The 18,670-nt window shown below is 37.8% G+C and overlaps 1 protein-coding gene across 4 annotated transcripts; it reads right to left on the reverse strand.

The window, feature by feature from the left end:
• Positions 1-1,964: 1,964 nt before the first annotated feature.
• Positions 1,965-18,604, reverse strand: LOC103724132 (DNA topoisomerase 2-like). Of its 4 annotated transcripts, XR_005507851.1 has the most exons (7): positions 18,200-18,604; positions 17,703-18,105; positions 17,410-17,615; positions 17,213-17,326; positions 17,016-17,129; positions 16,756-16,919; positions 1,965-2,021 (listed from the first exon to the last, which is right to left on the reverse strand). XR_005507851.1 is itself a non-coding variant. In XM_039117947.1 (6 exons), the coding sequence occupies exons 3-6, from the start codon at positions 17,521-17,523 to the stop codon at positions 16,864-16,866; spliced, it is 393 nt and encodes a 130-aa protein (XP_038973875.1). In that variant the 5' UTR covers positions 17,524-17,615; positions 17,703-18,105; positions 18,200-18,604; the 3' UTR covers positions 15,548-16,863. The 4 variants fall into 4 exon arrangements, 2 of the variants coding, with proteins under 2 accessions (XP_038973875.1, XP_017702376.1); XR_001880407.3 differs by lacking the exon at positions 1,965-2,021 and having other exon boundaries at positions 15,548-16,919; positions 17,441-17,615; XM_039117947.1 differs by lacking the exon at positions 1,965-2,021 and having other exon boundaries at positions 15,548-16,919; positions 17,021-17,129.
• Between the last annotated feature and the right edge of the window lie 66 nt (positions 18,605-18,670).

The following is an 18,670-nucleotide window of genomic DNA, read 5'->3' on the forward strand; positions in this document are numbered from 1 at the left end:
ACTACCGGTGCTAGTCCTTTTGAGATCGTCTATGGGTGCAATCCTAATGGCCCTCTTGATCTAGCTCCCCTTCCTCATGTTGTTCGATTTAGCGGTGATGCAGAAGCAAGAGCTAATGAAATCAAAAAGATGCATGAGCAAGTTCGATCCAAGATTGAGAAGAGCAATCAAAAGTTTAAGGAAAGAGCTGATAAGTATCGACGCTCGGCATCATTTAAAGAAGGCGACCTTGTATGGATTCATCTTCGTAAAGAACGATTCCCCCATGGAAGATATAGCAAATTACAAGATCGTGCCGATGGACCATTTCGAGTTCTTAAGCGTATTGGAGAAAATGCCTATCAAATTGAACTTCCTGGTGACTATGGAGTTTCTGCTACCTTCAATATTTCTGATCTAATTCCATATCATGATATAGAAGAGGCATTGGACAACTCGAAGACGAGTTGAGCTTCAACCGGGGGAGTATGATGCAGGTGCATGAACGACAGACAACTTGCATGCCATTTTCAGAGTATTAAATGGCCGAATTTAGAAAAGTTATTAACGTAAAAGTTTTAGGTCTCTTTCTCTTCTTTCCAACAAGCCTAAGAACATTAAAATCCGAGTTATGGTTAGAAAGTTATAGGTATTTCAAGAGGCAGGTATCTTTTGACCTTTTAAATTCTCTAAGAGAATTTAGTTGGTTTTGATGTCTTTTATTGTGTGAGTTACCCATATTAAGGTGACTTTTGACCTTTCATTTTCTTTTGTCTTTTCATGTTACCCATGACTTGCCTATAAATAGTCATGAATTGTAATGAGAAGGCATCCAAGTATTTGAATGAAAGTTATCTTCCTTCTTGCACAAGAAATTTATCTTGTCTTTTCTCCCACTTCCATTGGATTGTAAATTGATCCAAGCGGTATCACTAAACATAGGCCCTTTATGATAAATTCAATATCCTAATTCATAGGTGTCAACAATTCTACCCTCCCTGTCATATCCTTATTGGCCTACACCTCATTGGAGCATGATAGGGTGTTTTGCTTCATTCATCGAGAATTTGAAATCTTTATAAAGCCATCTATGCATGTTAATAAATTTAAAGCTATTTTAGAGATGGTTGATTTATGAAAGACAAATTATACACGGCGCTTAGTTCTATCAGGGAAATATTAGGTTTAAAAGCACACAGCCATCTTATCAAGCATTCCTAAAAATGCAAAGCATCACGTTATTTTTAGTGTTTAGTTCTACAGACATTCAGAAGGAGATATTATAAGTTTTGGACAGGTTTTCAAAATTGCCACTACTAGGAAAAGCATAAGTACTCCAGAATAGCCGGAGAATCAAGCTCGAGCCCTACTGCCTAAGAAGTTGGACAATCAGAAAGAGAGAGAAAAAGCTAGCATATCCGTAGACCACACTTTACAAGACAAAACAAATACAACCCATGCCATAAATTCCATAACTCGGATGACCGTAGCTCCCTTTCATACATGAAGGCTGATATTTATGATTTCCATAGCAACAATGTGTAACAACCCAGGACCTCACCTAAAATGGCTAGCCGAAAGTTATTATTTGGATTTCTTGATGCTGTATAAGTACCCAAGATCTACCCAGCGAATAACCGATATTGGACTAAACACATGCCCGCACGAGTCCTCACATACTCCCTCCGTTCAAGCCCTGACGTCCTCGTCAGGCTAAGGGTTTAAATCCATTCAAATCTAATCACAAATACCACGATCGGTCCGTGGTCAACCCCAATGGATCCGTGCTGCAGTGTCTTCTAGTCCATATAAGTTATGGGCCGGGTCCGCTCTAATACCATTTGTAACAACCCAGGATCTCACCCAAAATGGCTAGCCAGAAGTTATTATTTGGGTTCCTTGATCCTGTATAAGTACCCAAGATCTACCCAGCGAATAACCGATGTGGGACTAAACACACGCCCGCACGGGTCCTCACACAATGCCACGCTTACCCTCGCTGATTCTGATTCCCCGGGTCACTCTAGGTAGCTGCCTCTTACCTATGTGATATGAATAATGTAGTTGATCAACGGTAAAGTTCAGATGAAAAAGTCCACTTATAATGAAGCACAAAAACATAGATGATATCATTGAGGATAATATTTTTTTTCCTGTAATCTCTCCTGTCAGGTGAAGTTACCAGAAGTGTGCAGAAAAATCCTGAAAATATAAGCATGCAGAGCTCGTTGCAACAGATGGATATGCACCAAACCGATGAGTCAATGAAGACAACCTTAAAATTGTATAACATCTCTTGTACAAACATTTCTATTGCACTACAAAGAAAGTGTATATAGCCTGCTTCGCTTCATTTCTACCAACTTCAGTTATAAGCTGCCGTGTTAGTTTGCCACACCCCTTACCACACCCAGGTTCAAGTGCAAGTTTCTTACATAGATCAGGCTCATCATTAGTAAAAGGGAAGAAAAATTATATAAATGCCTATAGATCTAGCAGGTGGGGGATAGACGGTAGCTTTCCACAATTAACTTAATATGGAGCATCTTGGGAAGAAAACCATTCAAAAAGATATTCCTAAACAATTAAGGAGAGAAAGAATACTAGTTTATAGAATAAATAGCTTTCCTCGGGAACCAATTGGGACATTTGATTGGAGAGTATGTAACGCAAGTTTCATGAGAACATTCGACATTTCACTGGATCAGATTAATGTGTTATTGTGTAAAATGGTTTTCCTAAAATTATGAATTCAAAAACAACCAAACATAAGGCATCCAACTTGATTATTCTTTTTAAAATATGGTCTTCCCAGAGGTGATACTACCACATGACTGAGAATATGGAACATTTTGGATTAAATAAATTTGTATTTTTATTTCATGTCTTAATTATCCTCTTTGTTGTAACTTAATATGGCTAGTAATATAGTGTCTCAATTTTCCCCATACGATTTCAGCATTCCCCTGTTTCCTTCCCTTTTGATTGACCCATATAATACTGCATGACAATCTAGAGGTAAATTTTGTAGTCCTTACTTTTTAAAATCTGTTTAGCAAAAGTAACAACTTTTAATATAGTTTTAAGTTTAAGATACTAAACTTGTCTAATATGGTCGAAGTTTTGGATGTTTAAAGTGAAGTCACTAGGAAAAAATAATAAATCCCCCAGCCTAGGGTTCTCTTATCTTTCAAGTTAGTTCACAAATATTTAGCATGGTCGGCGGACCTGTCCCAAACCATCTGGTTCGGAACGTACCGAGCCGTACTGATGACAGACCGGGATGATTCTGATAACCAAAACAAGTACCGACAATGGAGGGGGAGAAGAAAAAGGAAAGAAAATAGAGAGAGAGAGCAGGGAGGGAGGTGGAGGCCGGCCGACGGAGGGCCGAGAAGCCGCTGCGCGGAGAAGGAGCTCCGCCTCCGATCCCCGATTTTGAACAGAATGAAACAAGGTACCGAAGGCGGAGCTCCTCTTCCGCCTCTTCCACGTGGCTCGCCAGCCCTCCGCCAGCCTTCCTCCCACTCTCTCTCTCCTCTCTCTCTTTGTCTCTTAGCCGTTCTCCCTCTCCCTCACCCCCTTTACCGTGTCACGAGCTCGCGATGGAACAACATGGTGCCGTACCGACCTGAGTCGCTGGGCAACCGGTGTAGGGTTTCGATTCCGGCACAACAATCCTTGCAATATGGTCTTAATTAACCTAATCCACATTGAGGGTACAAAGTGGATTCGGATGTTTGCAAGTAGAACGCATAGATATTTGGGGTATGAAAGCATCTCAGGAGCATCTCTACAAAATAATCGGGTACTTCTTGAGTTATTGCATTGCACAGAAATACATGATTGATGGAACAAACAAATGCTACATGTACCATCCAATAAGACTGATCTTGAGTAAAGTGTTGCCAACAAAAATACTTCATTTAAGACATGGTTGAAGAATTAGGATAAGGCGTAGAAATCAAGGTGTAGGAATACGAGCAAAATTAAGATTCTAACCACAATGTTGCACCTAATGTAGAATCTTCTGGTTATTAAGCGCGAACCGCCGACATGGTTCAAGATATCTAAATTTTGTGTTCAAATTTCATCAAACATGCATCACTAAGCATCCAGGAGCATTTCAACTGGATGATATTTACCAAAAGATCTAACATGAACCAATTGTGGAAAGATACAGAAGTTCAAAATCTCTCTATACAGGAATATAGTTAGCATGAAGATTTTTGCAACTGAGACATGCAGATAACCATTAATAGACTAAATTACTGGACCAATTGCATACTTCAAAACCATGTCTTCCTATTTATTGGGATCAACAAGTTGTATCCTTGATAGCTAATTATCAAGACAAAAAACAATGAGAAATTGAATAGATAAAACCAAGGCATTTATCCAATATAGTGATATACCATGTCCGAACGGCTCATAGTTTTTTCATGGAATAATAAAAATGAAGAAAGGGTAATAAAAAAAAAAGGAGAGAAGAAAGAGTAAATCATAACCATATCAATGGACTTTAACCCATCTATTCAAGCTTGGCTTTCTAAAATGATCTAGCTATTCATTTGTGCAAACCATTTTATTGACACTTCAATCCCTTCAAATTCTCCCTAAAAGCTTTCTTACAACTTCTCAAATGAATATCTTTCCTGATTTCAAACCCTTAAACATAACCCAAAGCCCCTTGTCATACCATCCCAACAATTTCCATGACAACTTGTCCTTTATATTTGAAACTTTTGCAATTAGTCAATTAGTGAAATTACTCTAGTCTGCCCATGGTTTTACTGTATGTTCATTCTTGCATTTTTATTTATATATTTTATTGTGTTACTGATAGTTAAAGGTTTACATTATTGAAAATTAGGAACTTGTATAAGATCAATCCATTTTAGGGCATTAAGGTATATAAGCAATAGGAGTTCCTTGGCAGGTAAATAATTTACAAGAAAATTTACAAGGGTGTTTGGCATAAACGGTAAGATGCTCAGGCATAGTGTAAAATGTAAAGGGAAAGATGAAATTGAAACAAAACTAAGAAAGATATTACAATTGGCACTCTAGTAGAAGATTGAGTGTTGCACCAGCAGAGTATAATGCATGAAGAACTAGGAGACTGTTATATTCCACAAGATTATAAGAATGCCTAATAGATAAGTTGCTTAGATTTAAGAGGACATTTATATGACTAAATGGACTAAATTAAACATTTAAATGGGTAGTGCTTTAGTATTAAGCACCATATAACCTTTTAGGTGACAACGTAAGTGCTTTAGACAAAACAATTCAAGATGATATACCAAACAGTCTAGAAGTTATATGCAGAAAACAACTAAATGAGAAAAACAAAGACTTTTGTATACATTGAAAGGGTTTCCATATTGAATCAGATATTTCATCAGAGTATATAGGAAAACTAAATATAGAGATGATGCGTGGAAAAGACTCAAGAAATCAAACTACTTGTCATAGCACAAAAGTAAGATAACCCTCAGAGTCTTTGATTAATGATAGGGTTTTTGCATGGATACCTTCTAAATATCAGATTTTGCGTGAATACCCTTCTAAAAAAGATATTTGCATGTATACCCTCGTAAAATACTTGTTTTGCTATTTTACCCTTTTTTATTCTTATTTTTGCATATATACCCATGCCATCTAACGCCGTTAAAAAATTAACGGTTTTAAATTAAAATGACTAAAATACCCTTAATGGGTAGGCATGCAAATAGAAATTTATATAAGGGTATACAAGTAAATAGTAACTTTACAAGGATATTCATGCAATTTTCTATATTTAGAAGGATATATACACAAAAAAAATCTTAGAAGATGGAAAGAATTTAGATACATTAATTAATGTGATAGCCTTTATAATCCTTTATAACAGCCAACATCAACTAACCAGCTCTTTTATCTTCCAAAGTAGTACTTAAGTCTTGTAGAATTCTTAACCTTCCTAAAATATCCTCCAAATTTTACCTTTAATTTGAATAGTTGTTGCTCTATTTAAGAACCTGTACATTGAATAAATAAGTATACACGATATAAATTGTAAGAGAGAGTGCTTATCAACCAAACCTATCCTAACAAAATAAAAGAAAAAAAAATAACATACATCCATATTTTGTTTCAACAATCAATCAAAAATGGGTGATATTTTGTTTTTCTTACCTTCAAATAAAGTATATAATACGCGGTTAGAAACCAAAAAAAAAAAATTAATTCAGGTTCACAGTGAAAAATAGAAATGAAATAAATCTAATCTAATTAATCTTCCACTGGAATGGTTCTGATCGACTTGTTCGACAAGGATCATCAAAAAAAAAAAAATACAGGTTTTCTGATTTCTGATGCGAGTAGACACGTTGATCCAGACTCGCCTCATCGGAATCACCACTCGATCCCACCAGCACTCCATCCCTTCCTCTTCTCCTCTGCCTCTTCTCTCTCTCTCTCTCTCTCTCTCTCTCTCTCTCTCTCTTGTCTCTAACTAGTTCTCGGCTCCGGGCTTGGGCCCTTGATCGGGATCCCGATACGCAGGGGGCAGGCGGGCGCCGGGGGGCGGGGGGGAGGTGGTGGTGCGGGGGATGGGGAAGCCGGGCGGGAAACCCGCGGGGGTTGGGGAAGCCGAGCACCGCGCGGCGGGGGGGTGGGGTGTTGGGAAAAACTTAGATGTGCACGCGGCCAAATTCTCGGGCCGCGTGCGCATTTGAGAAAAAAAAGAAAACGCCCAACGAGCGTTTTCTTTTTTGGATGAACTGGGCACGCGCCAGCAGGCGCCAACTGGCGTCCGCTGGCGCACGTTGCCCACGTTCGCGTTAAGAGCGCGGACGCGTCCGCCATAAAGACCGTTTTGCTCCTATTAAAAATCCTATATAAACCCCTCTATTTCATCCTATTTGAATACGAAAAATTACAGAAAAATAGTAGAAAAATTCTGAAAAAATTCTTCCTCCTCTTAGCCACTTTTGATTTTTGTTTTTATTTAGTTTATTTTATTCTTTTCATTCCGCTCTTTGCTGGATCTGCAAGTCCGATCAGGTTCGCTTTGACTTCTTTCGAGACGTGCCGAAGAAGAAGTTGTAGGGTCGTCGTATCTCAGAGGAGGATTGCCGGAAGATCCGTACGTGGGGGCAAATACTTCTTTGGGACAGCGTCTACGCGCTTTGACCTGCCTTCAATCAGGCTACTTTCTTCTACTTTTATTTTTAATTTAATATTAGTAGATTTGTAGGATTTGAAATTCTATAATATAAATTTATTAAATGCATAGATTTATTTTGTGCTAGAATAGATTTATTTTGCATTGAAATAGAATTATTTGGATGCCGAATAATATGCATGTATATTATTCCCTTTAAGATTTTCCATTAATTGAATTAATAGATTTATTTGTTTATTTATATAATATATTGCTAACAATCCAAAGAAGTATTTGTTTATTTTTTGTTAGTAATATATAATTCATTAAAATTTTTATTACAATTGTGGCATATTAGATTTTAATTGCAATAATTGTTTTTGCTAGTACATCATTAATAATAAATTATTCTAAAGAGGTAATAATTTGATTAACCTCCAAGAGGTTTATTATACCTCCATTTGGACTCCTCAAGAAGTAATTTGCAGATCCCATTCAAACAGAAAATTCGAAAATTGGTTAATATATAATAATTAATTTAAAGAATTGACTTATTAAATCTCAATCAATCATTCTAATAAAGGAATAAATCTTTTAATTCGTTGAATTGACATTTTAGATCTTAATTACAATAATTGATTTGCCGTAAAATTAGTAATCAATTATTCTAATAAGGCAATAAATCAATTCTAACATATAATTCATTAAATTGACATTTTAAATTTTAATTAAAATAATTGATTTGTTACTACTAAATTAGTAATCAATTATTGCTAATTCGGAGAATTCAAACGAAAAATTTTGAAATTAGTTAATCCACAATATCTAATTTAAGTTTGCATTTAGATTATTCTAAAAATTGAATTTGTGTGATTTCTAGTGACTATATCCACTAACTAATAGTGTCTAAGAAAAGCTTGTCAAAAAGGCATACGTGCCTAAGAAAGGCTGGTACTTAAGTGAGCCTAGTGCTCCACCACCGATCTGGAGCTGATCTGGCTATTAGTTTTTTGGATATATCAATTAGACATCTAAAGTTCAATATAAATATTAGTGCAATTTTTTGACATAGATTTTTTGCCTTCAATCAGGTTTCTGTCTCTATTCTGTAACCCTGATCCTATGGCCTCAAACACTAGTGACCATCTTAGTGCAAAACCTGAAAAATTTGATAGCTATAACTTTAGGAGGTGGCAGAACCAAATGCGGTTCTGGCTCACCACATTAGGGTTAATCTCAGCCATAGGTGAAAGTACTACTGAAGTTGATAACGGGTCCAACCCAACAACCTCTTCCAACACTGAACATTCTGTCTTCACTAGCACACCCTCTAGGACACCTGATGAGATAGATTATCATTGTATCCATAAAATCCTAGGTGCTCTTTCTGAGAGGCTGTATGATATCTATTATACAGCCAAGAGTGCCAAATAACTCTGGGACACCCTAGATAGCAAATATGGTCTTGATGATGCTGGGGTAAAGAGGTTCAAGGCCTCCGACTTCAATAATTTTAGGATGGTGGACTCAAAGCCTATGAACGACCAAATCCATGATTTTGAAATCCTGATCCACTAGCTTAGGGCTAATAGAACCAATTTGGATGAATCATTCCAGGTAGCCTGTCTGATAGATAAACTACCTACTTCCTGGTCTGATTTTGCTAAGACCCTTAGCCATACCCAAGAAGTTCTCACCCTAACCCAAGTCTTGAATTCTATTAGGATTGAAGAGCAACACAGGCTCAGGAGTAATACCTCTACTGGACCCAAGAACAATGCATATAATGTAGAGGCCCCTCCTAAGAAAAATTAGAACCGACCCTTCCGTAAGAATTTCAAAAAGAAACCATACAACCCTAGAAACCCTAACCACCACTATAATAGGAAACCTATTCAATCCCAGGAGCAGAAGAAGAAGAAAGAGGAAGATGGTGCTCGTTTCTGTTATGTGTGTGGTCGAACCAATCATTTGTCTCCCCAATGCTTCTATAAGAAGACTGCACCTCTTCAATCTAAGAAAAAGGATCCATACACAACCAGTACTTAAGTCAACATGGTGACTTCCGGCGCTGGCTCCTCTGAGACAGCTTTCAGATCTGTTTCCTTCACTCCTGAAGTTAACATGACTTTACAAGCACTTGATTGGTGGATTGATACCGAAGCTGGTATTCATATTTGTTCGGATCGCTCCTGGTTTTCTTCTTACCAGATCTCAAGTGGAGGAGCTGTGATCATGGCAAACAGCTCGGAGGTGCGTGTGCTAGGAGTAGGATGTGTGGATTTAAAGCTTACCTCTGGAAAAGTCCTGTCCCTGCACGGCGTCCAACATATTTTAGTTGTTAGGAGAAATCTCATTAGTGGTTCCTTGCTTGTCCAGCAAGACTTTTGTCTTGTTTTTGAGTCCAATAAGGTTGTAATTTCTCATGGTGTAATGTTTATTGGAAAAGGATTCCTTAGTGAAGGATTGTTCAAGTTGAATATAATAGCTCCTTCAATAAATGAAAATCTTTTGATTATGAATATAGAACCCCTTTCTATTTGGCATGGTAGATTACGTCATGTAAATTATAATTCAATTAAGCAACTTATGAACCTAAATCTAATACCAAAAAGTGATCTTAAGAACCATAAGAAATGTCAAATTTGTGTAGAAGCTAAACTCCCTAGGAACCCTTTTAAATCCGTTAATAGGGATTCAGATCTATTAGAGTTGATCCATAGTGATGTGTGTGACTCTGGTAGAACTTTTAGGGAAGGTAACAGATACTTTGTGACATTCATAGATGATCTATCCAAGTTCTGTTACATCTACCTAATTAAAACCAAAGATGAGGTCCTCAACAAATTTAAAATTTTTAAGATCGAAGCTGAGAACCAACAGGAAAAAAAAATTAAAATCCTTAGATCAGATCGGGGAGGTGAATATACATCTAATGAGATAACTCAATTTTGTGAAGATCATGGAATCATTCATGAAGTGACTGCTCCCTATTCTCCCCAATCAAATAGAGTAGCAGAAAGGAAGAATAGGACTTTAATGGATATGGTGAACTCCATGCTTATAAGCTCAGGAGTGCTAGAAAATTTGTGGGAGGAAGCTCTAGTTTCAGCTTGTTATATCCTTAATAGGATTCCCTCTAAAAATAATGATCTAACCCCATATGAAGTTTGGAAACATAGAAAACCTAATCTTAGCTATTTGAAAGTGTGGGGGTGCTTGGCAAAAGTAAAAATACCTGATTTTAAGAGAAAGAAAATAGGGCCTAAAACAGTGGATGCCATATTCATAGGTTATGCAGCCAATAATAATGCTAATAGATTTCTGGTGATAAATTCAGAAGTAAGTGATATTAGTAACAACACCATCATAGAAGCCAGAGATGCAACATATTTTGAAGACACCTTTCCACTTAGAACTAGAGTAGATAGCGATATAGCTAGTAGCTCTAGTAGAATAACGACAAGAGAAATAGAAGTAGAAGCAGAACCTAGGAGGAGTAAGAGATCTAGGGTAGAGAAAACATTTGGAGATGACTTCTATACCTTTCTTATAAAAGATTCTCCAACTATCTTTGAGGACGCAATGAAATCCTTGGATTCACCTTTTTGGAGAGAAGCTGTGGATAATGAGATGCAATCAATTATCCAAAATCATACTTGGGAATTGACTGATCTTCCTCCTGGTTGTAAAACTATAGGGTGCAAATGGATCTTTAAGTAGAAACTTAGGCCTGATGGCTCTGTAGATAAATTTAAGGCTAGATTAGTAGCCAAGGGTTTTACTCAGAGACCTGGGGTAGATTTTTTTGATGTTTATGCACCTGTAGCTAGGATTACTACTATTAGGGTCCTTATAGCATTAGCCTCCATTCATAGATTAGTGATTCATCAGATGGATGTTAAGACAGCTTTTCTAAATGGAGACTTAAATGAAGAAATCTATATGGACCAGCCAGAGGAATTTAAAACCCCAGGCCAAGAAAATAAAGTTTGTAGACTAGTCATATCTCTCTATGGTCTTAAACAAGCACCTAAGCAATGGCACTTGAAATTTGATGAAACCATAATGACATTTGGATTTGAAATCAATAGTACAGACGAATGTGTATACCATAAGAGAGTTGGAAATAAATTTGTGATCTTGTGTCTTTATGTAGATGATATACTGATCTTTGGATCAGACCTTCAGATAGTTGATGAAGTAAAACAATTTCTAAATCATAAGTTTGATATGAAAGATTTGGGACAAGTTGAATTAATTTTAAATACCAAAATAATTAGAAGTGGAAATAGTATTGAGCTATCCCAAAGTCATTATGTTGATAAAATACTCAATAAATTCAATTATATCGATTGTCAGCCTATCTCTACTCCATTTGATCCCTCTACTCATCTTAAGAAGAACTTAGGAACTCATGTCCTTCTAAGCCTATATGCTCAAATCATAGGCTCACTAGGATTCCTAGCAAACTATACCAACATAGCATATGCTGTAAATAGACTTAGTAGATATACTGTTAATCCAAATAGAGATCACTGGATAGCATTAGAGAGGATCCTTAGGTATCTTAAGAGTACCAAGTCCTATAGTTTGCACTTTAGTGGATTTTCAGCTGTTCTAGAAGGTTATAGCGATGCCAACTGGATCAGCAACATCTTAGATGTTAAATCTACCACAGGATATGTCTTTCTTCTAGGAGGAGCTGCTGTGTCTTAGAAATCTACCAAACAAACTTTGATATCTAGGAGTACCATGGAGTCCGAACTGATAGCTTTAGACACTACTAGCACTGAGGCTGAGTGGCTCAGAGATCTATTAATAGACCTTCCAGTAGATGAGTCACCTTTACCACCTGTCTCTTTACATTGTGACTGTAAATCTGCAATAGATAAATACAACCAAGAAAATGCCAATGTAAAAATGAACAGGCACTTGAAAGTACGTCATAAATTATTAAGATATAAATTGAAAAATAATGTTATTGCCTTGAATTTTGTAAAATCAGAAAATAATTTGGCTGATCAGCTTACTAAAGGCTTATCTAGAACAGTGGTTCTAGAGTCGTCGAGGGGGATAGGGCTTAACCTATAAAGATAGATCACCACGGTGGGAACCCAACCTTTAAAGGTTCAATGGGTAGAAACAAACCGAAGTGTGACTAAGAGGAGCACTATTTCATGTTTTCCTCATCCCTATGGCGCTAGTGCTCATAAAAGCAAGTGGTAGGATGAGTTCGTTTGTATCTTAATAAGTCCGAGACCCAAGAGGCAGGAGCTTCCTTGCTAGCTTCCTTATTAGGACTCACCTATATATGCAGTCGTAAGGCCGCGATTATGAAAAATGGACGATTTCCTAAAAAGCACATTATAGATACCTGCGCATGGCCATAATAGCGCAACCCGCTTAGAACCCAGATCGGGCTATATTATGTGTGCTGTTGATTTAATCTAAGCCATGGACCAAGGTTCAAGATTAAGACCACCTTGGCTCCACTGTCACTAAGTGAAGGTTCAAACCGAAAGGTACCAACACCTATTACATAATATAAGATATCCAACATTTTATTTTGATTTTAAAATTATTTAAGTTTTTGTGGGGGATTGTTGGGAAAAACTTAAACGTGCACGCGGCCAACTTTTGAGGAAAAAAAAGGAAACGCCCAACGGGCGTTTTCTTTTTTGGATGAACTGGGCACGCGCCAGCGGGCGCCAACTGGCGTCCACTGGCGCACGTTGCCCACGTTCGCGTTAAGAGCGCGGACGCATCCGCCATAAAGACCATTTTGCCCTTGTTAAAAATCCTATATAAACCCCTTTATTTCATCCTATTTGAACACGAAAAATTACAGAAAAATAGTAGAAAAATTCTGAAGAAATTCTTCCTCCTCTTAGCCACTTTTGATTTTTGTTTTTATTCAGTTTATTTTATTCTTTTTATTCCGATCTTTGCTGGATCTGTAAGTCCGATCGGGTTCGCTTTGACTTCTTCCGAGACGTGTCGAAGAAGAAGTTGTAGGATCGTCGTATCTCAGAGGAGGATTGCCGGAAGATCCGTACGTGGGGGCAAATACTTTTTTGGGACAGCGTCTACGCGCTTCGACCTGCCTTCAATCAGGCTACTTTCTTCTACTTTTATTTTTAATTTAATATTAGTAGATTTGTAGGATTTGAAATTCTATAATATAAATTTATTAAATGCATAGATTTATTTTGTGCTAGAATAGATTTATTTTGCATTGAAATAGAATTATTTGGATGCCGAATAATATGCATGTATATTATTCCCTTTAAGATTTTTCATTAATTAAATTAATAAATTTATTTGTTTATTTATATGATATATTGCTAACAAGGTGGGGTGGGGTAGTGCGGGGGATGGGGAAGCCTGCGGCGGCGGGGGGCTGGGCGGGGGGGGGGGGTATTGTGGTGGAGGTGAAGAAGAGTAAGGGTGGTAATGTCATTTCAAATTTTAATTTTATTTTTAATTAATATAAAGATAATTTTTTTAACACCATTATAACAACCGTTATATTAGGGATATTTATACAATAACAGAGTTTTACGACGGTATACATGCATATCAATTTTGAAAGGGTATTCATGCAAAATTTGATATTTAGAAGGGTATCCATGCAAAAAAACCCTTAATGATATATAAACCTGGAGTTGCACACTAAAACGTGGATATTTTGCAAAAAAGATAAAATAGCAAGAAAATAGTGTAGAATCAACGTAATTTTGTCTTTCTATATATATATGAGGTCAAGTGATTCAAGGAATGATTACATAGAAACGACATAGTAAAACCAGAGGAGCAGAACAACTAAGCAATTTGTGCTCGGCAAACATGAAAATCAATCACTAACAAAGAAAATTCAAAATGTGAAAGCCTGTTGAATCATAACCATGCATGAGACTGGCAAATTTCATCATCATCATCATCATGATAATAATAATGAGCGGCAAAGAAGCACCAATGGTCAAAAGTCATAAGAAAGAAATTTTCCCAACCAAGTATAATTGGCATGTTACAAGGTTTTGTAATCCAACTTGGTGCTAATCATGACTTTTGCTCCAACATTCTACATCGAAATTTACTTTGAGTAACTTTTCAAATTAAAAATGAGTCATTATATTCTTTATAAATTAACATTTAACCCCAAGAGTGCTATAAGTGTTGGTGAGCATCAACTTTTGCACAATAAATACTTGTCACACGATTGTGTATAACTCATTAATAGATATCTGGCAAATACTATAGCATATCAGAGTTGTACATACCATACAAGCCAATGTAAGTCAGCACATGGTTATATTGCATATACAATGCAAAGCGGAATATTTTGTTGAGTAGGTTTGGTTCTCTTTTTCGTTTTTCACTCCTAGCTATACCTAGTCTTTTGGCAAGCATGTAGAAAGTCCAATTCACAGGCTTGGAAGTGGAAAACATTTCAACTAAGAAACATTGTAACATTAGAAATAGATATTGTTGGTTTTCAGGTGATTTTATTCCTAGCATGCTGAACTTAAATTTTTATGGAATCAGAGTAGGTTATCCAAGGATCCGGATGTCGCCTTTACTCGGTAAAAAAGTGGTTTCCCCAAAACCATAAATTTGAAACCACCAAAACATGTGGCATATAATTAGGTTTTCCTTTTGCAAAGTGTCCTCCGAGAAGTGATCTTTGCACATCTTGAAGCACATCATACTATTTGGATTAGATTAATTATTATGATTACTTTGTTATGTTTAAAATATGTCCTCTATATCGCAGTATTATAAGATAGTTATATTATGTCTTACAATTTCCACCATACAAACTCAAATCTCGTTTTCTTTTACCTTTCCTTCCTTTCATTGCATATAATATTTCTTTTATGGGATCTATGGATAAATTCTGTAGCAAATATTATTTCAAACGTAGTTATCAAACATCTATTTAATTACAGCTTAAAATAATTAACCTTTTAAAAGGGTCAGAGTTATTTTTAGATTTTTAAATCAATGTCAGTAGGACCTCTAGTGTAACATTCTGTGAGTTCATTCCATGTCAATTTGCCAATTTTAAGCATGATATAGCACTACCTCTGTTACCTAATCCAGAAATATAGGAGCATTGTTTGTCAATTTTAAGCATGTCAATTTGTCAATAGGACCCCTTGTGTCACATTGTTTGAAATCTCACCAGAATTTCCATAAATTAATACATTAGTATCTTGTTATTTTGTATTATGGACATACATGATATAGGAACCAAAAAAGGGTAAAAGAAATGAATACTAAATTCATTATATAATAAGATTGAGAATAGGTAGTGTTGGTAATAAAAGATACTTCAAGCGGATAGAAAGCAAAGGAAAAGAGAGACCGGAGGAGAGCAATAGCAAGATTCAATTAAGAGTTTGGCAGCTTGGATATAAAAAATAAAGATACTTAAGGGCATGACCGAGCATGATGTGGGATATTTATAACTTGGTTCAAACTTTTTCTTCATATATTCACATCCTACAAATTATGACCAAGCATGAGGGGACCTCTATTGGCTTGGCCGGCAATGCTTCGGTTTGTGAAATTACTTCTCCTTTGGACTGTGCGCCGTTCGATTTGCCAGATATTGACGACGAGGACCTTGACGATCTAATTTTTATCACAACATCTTTACAGCTATTATTGTTTGCATGTTATAATAGTCTTGTCTGTGTTGATTCTGATGATAACGATGCGGATTCTGAATTTGATTATATCACGCATTTTAAGATATATGAGTTCATGCCAGAAAATCCTTCCGGATGGTCTCCAGTTGAAAGCATTCATGACAATGCAGTGTTCGGAACATTTATACCACACTTGAACTTCATTGTTTTTCAAGTATGGTACAAATGTTCCGAATACTGCATTATCATAAATGCTTTCGACATGAGACCATCCGGAAGGGTTTTCCGGCATGAACTCATATATCTTATAATGCGTGACTTAATCAAATTCAGAATCCGCATCGTGATCATCAGAATCAACATGGACAAGATTATTATATCAGGCAAACAATAACAGCTGTGAAGATGTTGTGATGAAAATTAGATCGTCAAGGTCCTCGTCGTCAATATCTGGCAAATCGAACGGTGCATAGTCCAAAAGAGAAGTAATTTCACAAACCGAAGCATTGCCGGCCAAGCCAATAAAGGTCCCCTCATGGTGCGCCATAGAGAGGGGCGAGCTGAATAAACCAGTAATCAACACAGTCCATGATTCATCCTCCCAATTTACACACGGCCAAACGACCGTCGTAAGTGCACCCGGCGATCACCACTATGAAATCCGTCGGGGTTGTGCTCGAGCTCGAAAACAAGAAAGCGCCACATGGGAAAATGCGCCGATAATGGAGGAGATCCGAGGTGGAGTCCATGTCATGCCCGATCCTCAGAAACTTCTAATGGACCGGAGAGAATTCGTAGCCGCTCCGGTGGAGGAAACGATCGGCGGGAGGGAGTTGGATTTCGGCTCCGATGAGGGGGTTCAGCAAGAAAAGACATCCGTCCGCGGGCGACGTCGAGCAGAAGAAACCAATCGCGGGAGGCGGCGAGGATTACTTTGTTGACAGAAAAAAAAAACGAAAAGGCATTTACCTCAAATTGGCGAAGCGAGTGTTTCCTAGCCCTCAATCTTTTTCTTGCTGAATGCCAATTCAAGCATCTCCATCTTGTTCATCCACCCACATAAAATCTTTCTTATGCTTATGAATATCTTGGAAATATTCCTTTCCTTCTTTTGATGTGCTTGTTCCCAACCCCTACGACAGGCAACATGAATAAGCAATGCTATATGGGAGCTAACAGAATATTAGGCAGATTATATTCTAATTCATTACACTCTAAAACAGGACGACCTTATAATACTTAATAGACCAGCTACTTGCATTCCTTTCCAAACTTTCTTTCCATGCTTCATACTCAGGCATGGAGTAGAATGACAGGACATTCTTGTTTCTGTTATGAGTTGCCTGTAGAACAGAAAATGCATCACTTGCTTCACAATCCTAAATATGACAATTTTCTAACAAAAAACTTTACAATCAAGGCCTACCTTCACTATAGGTGTGATGAATTCAACCATGAACGATGGGATTTTCAGCAGTGATGGCCAAAATGAATGTATGAAGTTAATCAGGAGGCCCTTGATGTGAGAACCATCATGATCCTGCACCAGCAGACAAAGAACCTGTAAGTATGCTGGCACTTTTTTTCCTCCAAGAATGAACATAAACAACATCGAAAACATACCCGATCGGTCATTATCATGAGATGTCCATACCTTAAACCTTTGGTGCTTTCGTACTCCTTCCCCTGCTGCAAACCGAGAATTTGCTTAATGTTCTGGATTTCTGCATTCTCCATTATCTGCTTGTGGCTTGCTTCCCTCACAATCAGTAGCTTACCCCTCAGAGGGAACACACCATAGTGGTTCCTTCCTACTACAGAGATACCATCTGTATATTAAACAGCAAAGCAGAAATTACTTATTCATACTCAGAAGCTTAGATTTTAACAGACTTAACTAAGTTCACGCTACTCACAGCAAGAGCTTTTGCTGAATCTCCCTCTGTCAAAATCAAGGTACACCTCTCAGAGTTCCTTCCACCAGCGTCATTAGCATCCTCAAGAGTTTAGGAATGCCCACAATTCTCTGCCTCTTGGTTCCATCTGTCTTCTTCAATTCCTTACTCTGCTTGAAATCAGCCCATGAGAGGAGGCTATTTACAACTCCCGATTTAGCCACTGCAGAAGAACAGAGTTAGATATACTTATTCAGTTTCAACAGTAGTTTTTTTTTCTCGTCAGTTCAAAAAGAGTAGGTAGGACAACACTGATCCTTTTTAAGAAACTCCTGTGAGAGCTGTGACATGGCTCGTGATTTGGTTGGTAACATATTCCACGAGTTCCACCTTTTACAGTGGCAATCCCATTCACATAGCTGACCTGATAGAATAAGGGAGGTGACATTTATTAACGCAGATTAAAATTTAAAGACAATGAAATTAACTGGCAGAGAGACATCCAGGTTAATACATACCTGCTGGCATTGCCCTTCGATTAAACTAACACAGACGGAGTCCATCGACGGATCCCGCTGCTTGTTGTCAGCAGCATTGACGAGGATCTCGTCGAAGATCTTGTAGAGGCCCGGGACGTAGGTCACCGGCGGTGGACCATCTCACCGTTCTCGTAGACCCAGAGGGTCTGGGTGTGCTTCTCAACAGAGCCGATATAGGTGTCGGGCCTCAGGAGGATGTGCTCCAGCTGCGTCTTCTTCTGGTACATCTCCTCGATGGTCTTCTTGGGGACAGGGGCGGCGCCGCCGCCGCCCTGGGCGGAGTTGTAGGCGGTGCTGGACTGGAGGGTTGCTTCTTCTCGACGGCCATGGTGAGGAGAGACACAGAGGTTGTGTCCGAGAGAGCCAAGCGAGAGAGATAAGACGAGGGTTGTGGGCCTTGTGGCCCTCTCGGAGAGGTTAAGTAGGGGGCAGGGAAAGGAGGGGAGCGGA

The sequence above is a fragment of the Phoenix dactylifera genome, chromosome 2 (genome assembly GCF_009389715.1).
Source record: "Phoenix dactylifera cultivar Barhee BC4 chromosome 2, palm_55x_up_171113_PBpolish2nd_filt_p, whole genome shotgun sequence".
Taxonomy (NCBI): domain Eukaryota; kingdom Viridiplantae; phylum Streptophyta; class Magnoliopsida; order Arecales; family Arecaceae; genus Phoenix; species Phoenix dactylifera.

What these genes read in the sequence shown, in the direction of transcription:
- LOC103724132 (XM_017846887.3), bottom strand. Translation starts at nt 17,523, where the DNA reads ATGGAGAATGCAGAAATCCAGAACATTAAGCAAATTCTCGGTTTGCAG. An exon ending in TCATCACACCTATAGTGAAG is followed by an intron (nt 17,130 to 17,212) that starts GTAGGCCTTGAT and finishes TCTGTTCTACAG; the next exon opens with GCAACTCATAACAGAAACAA. An exon ending in GGTCTATTAAGTATTATAAG is followed by an intron (nt 16,920 to 17,015) that starts GTCGTCCTGTTT and finishes TGCCTGTCGTAG; the next exon opens with GGGTTGGGAACAAGCACATC.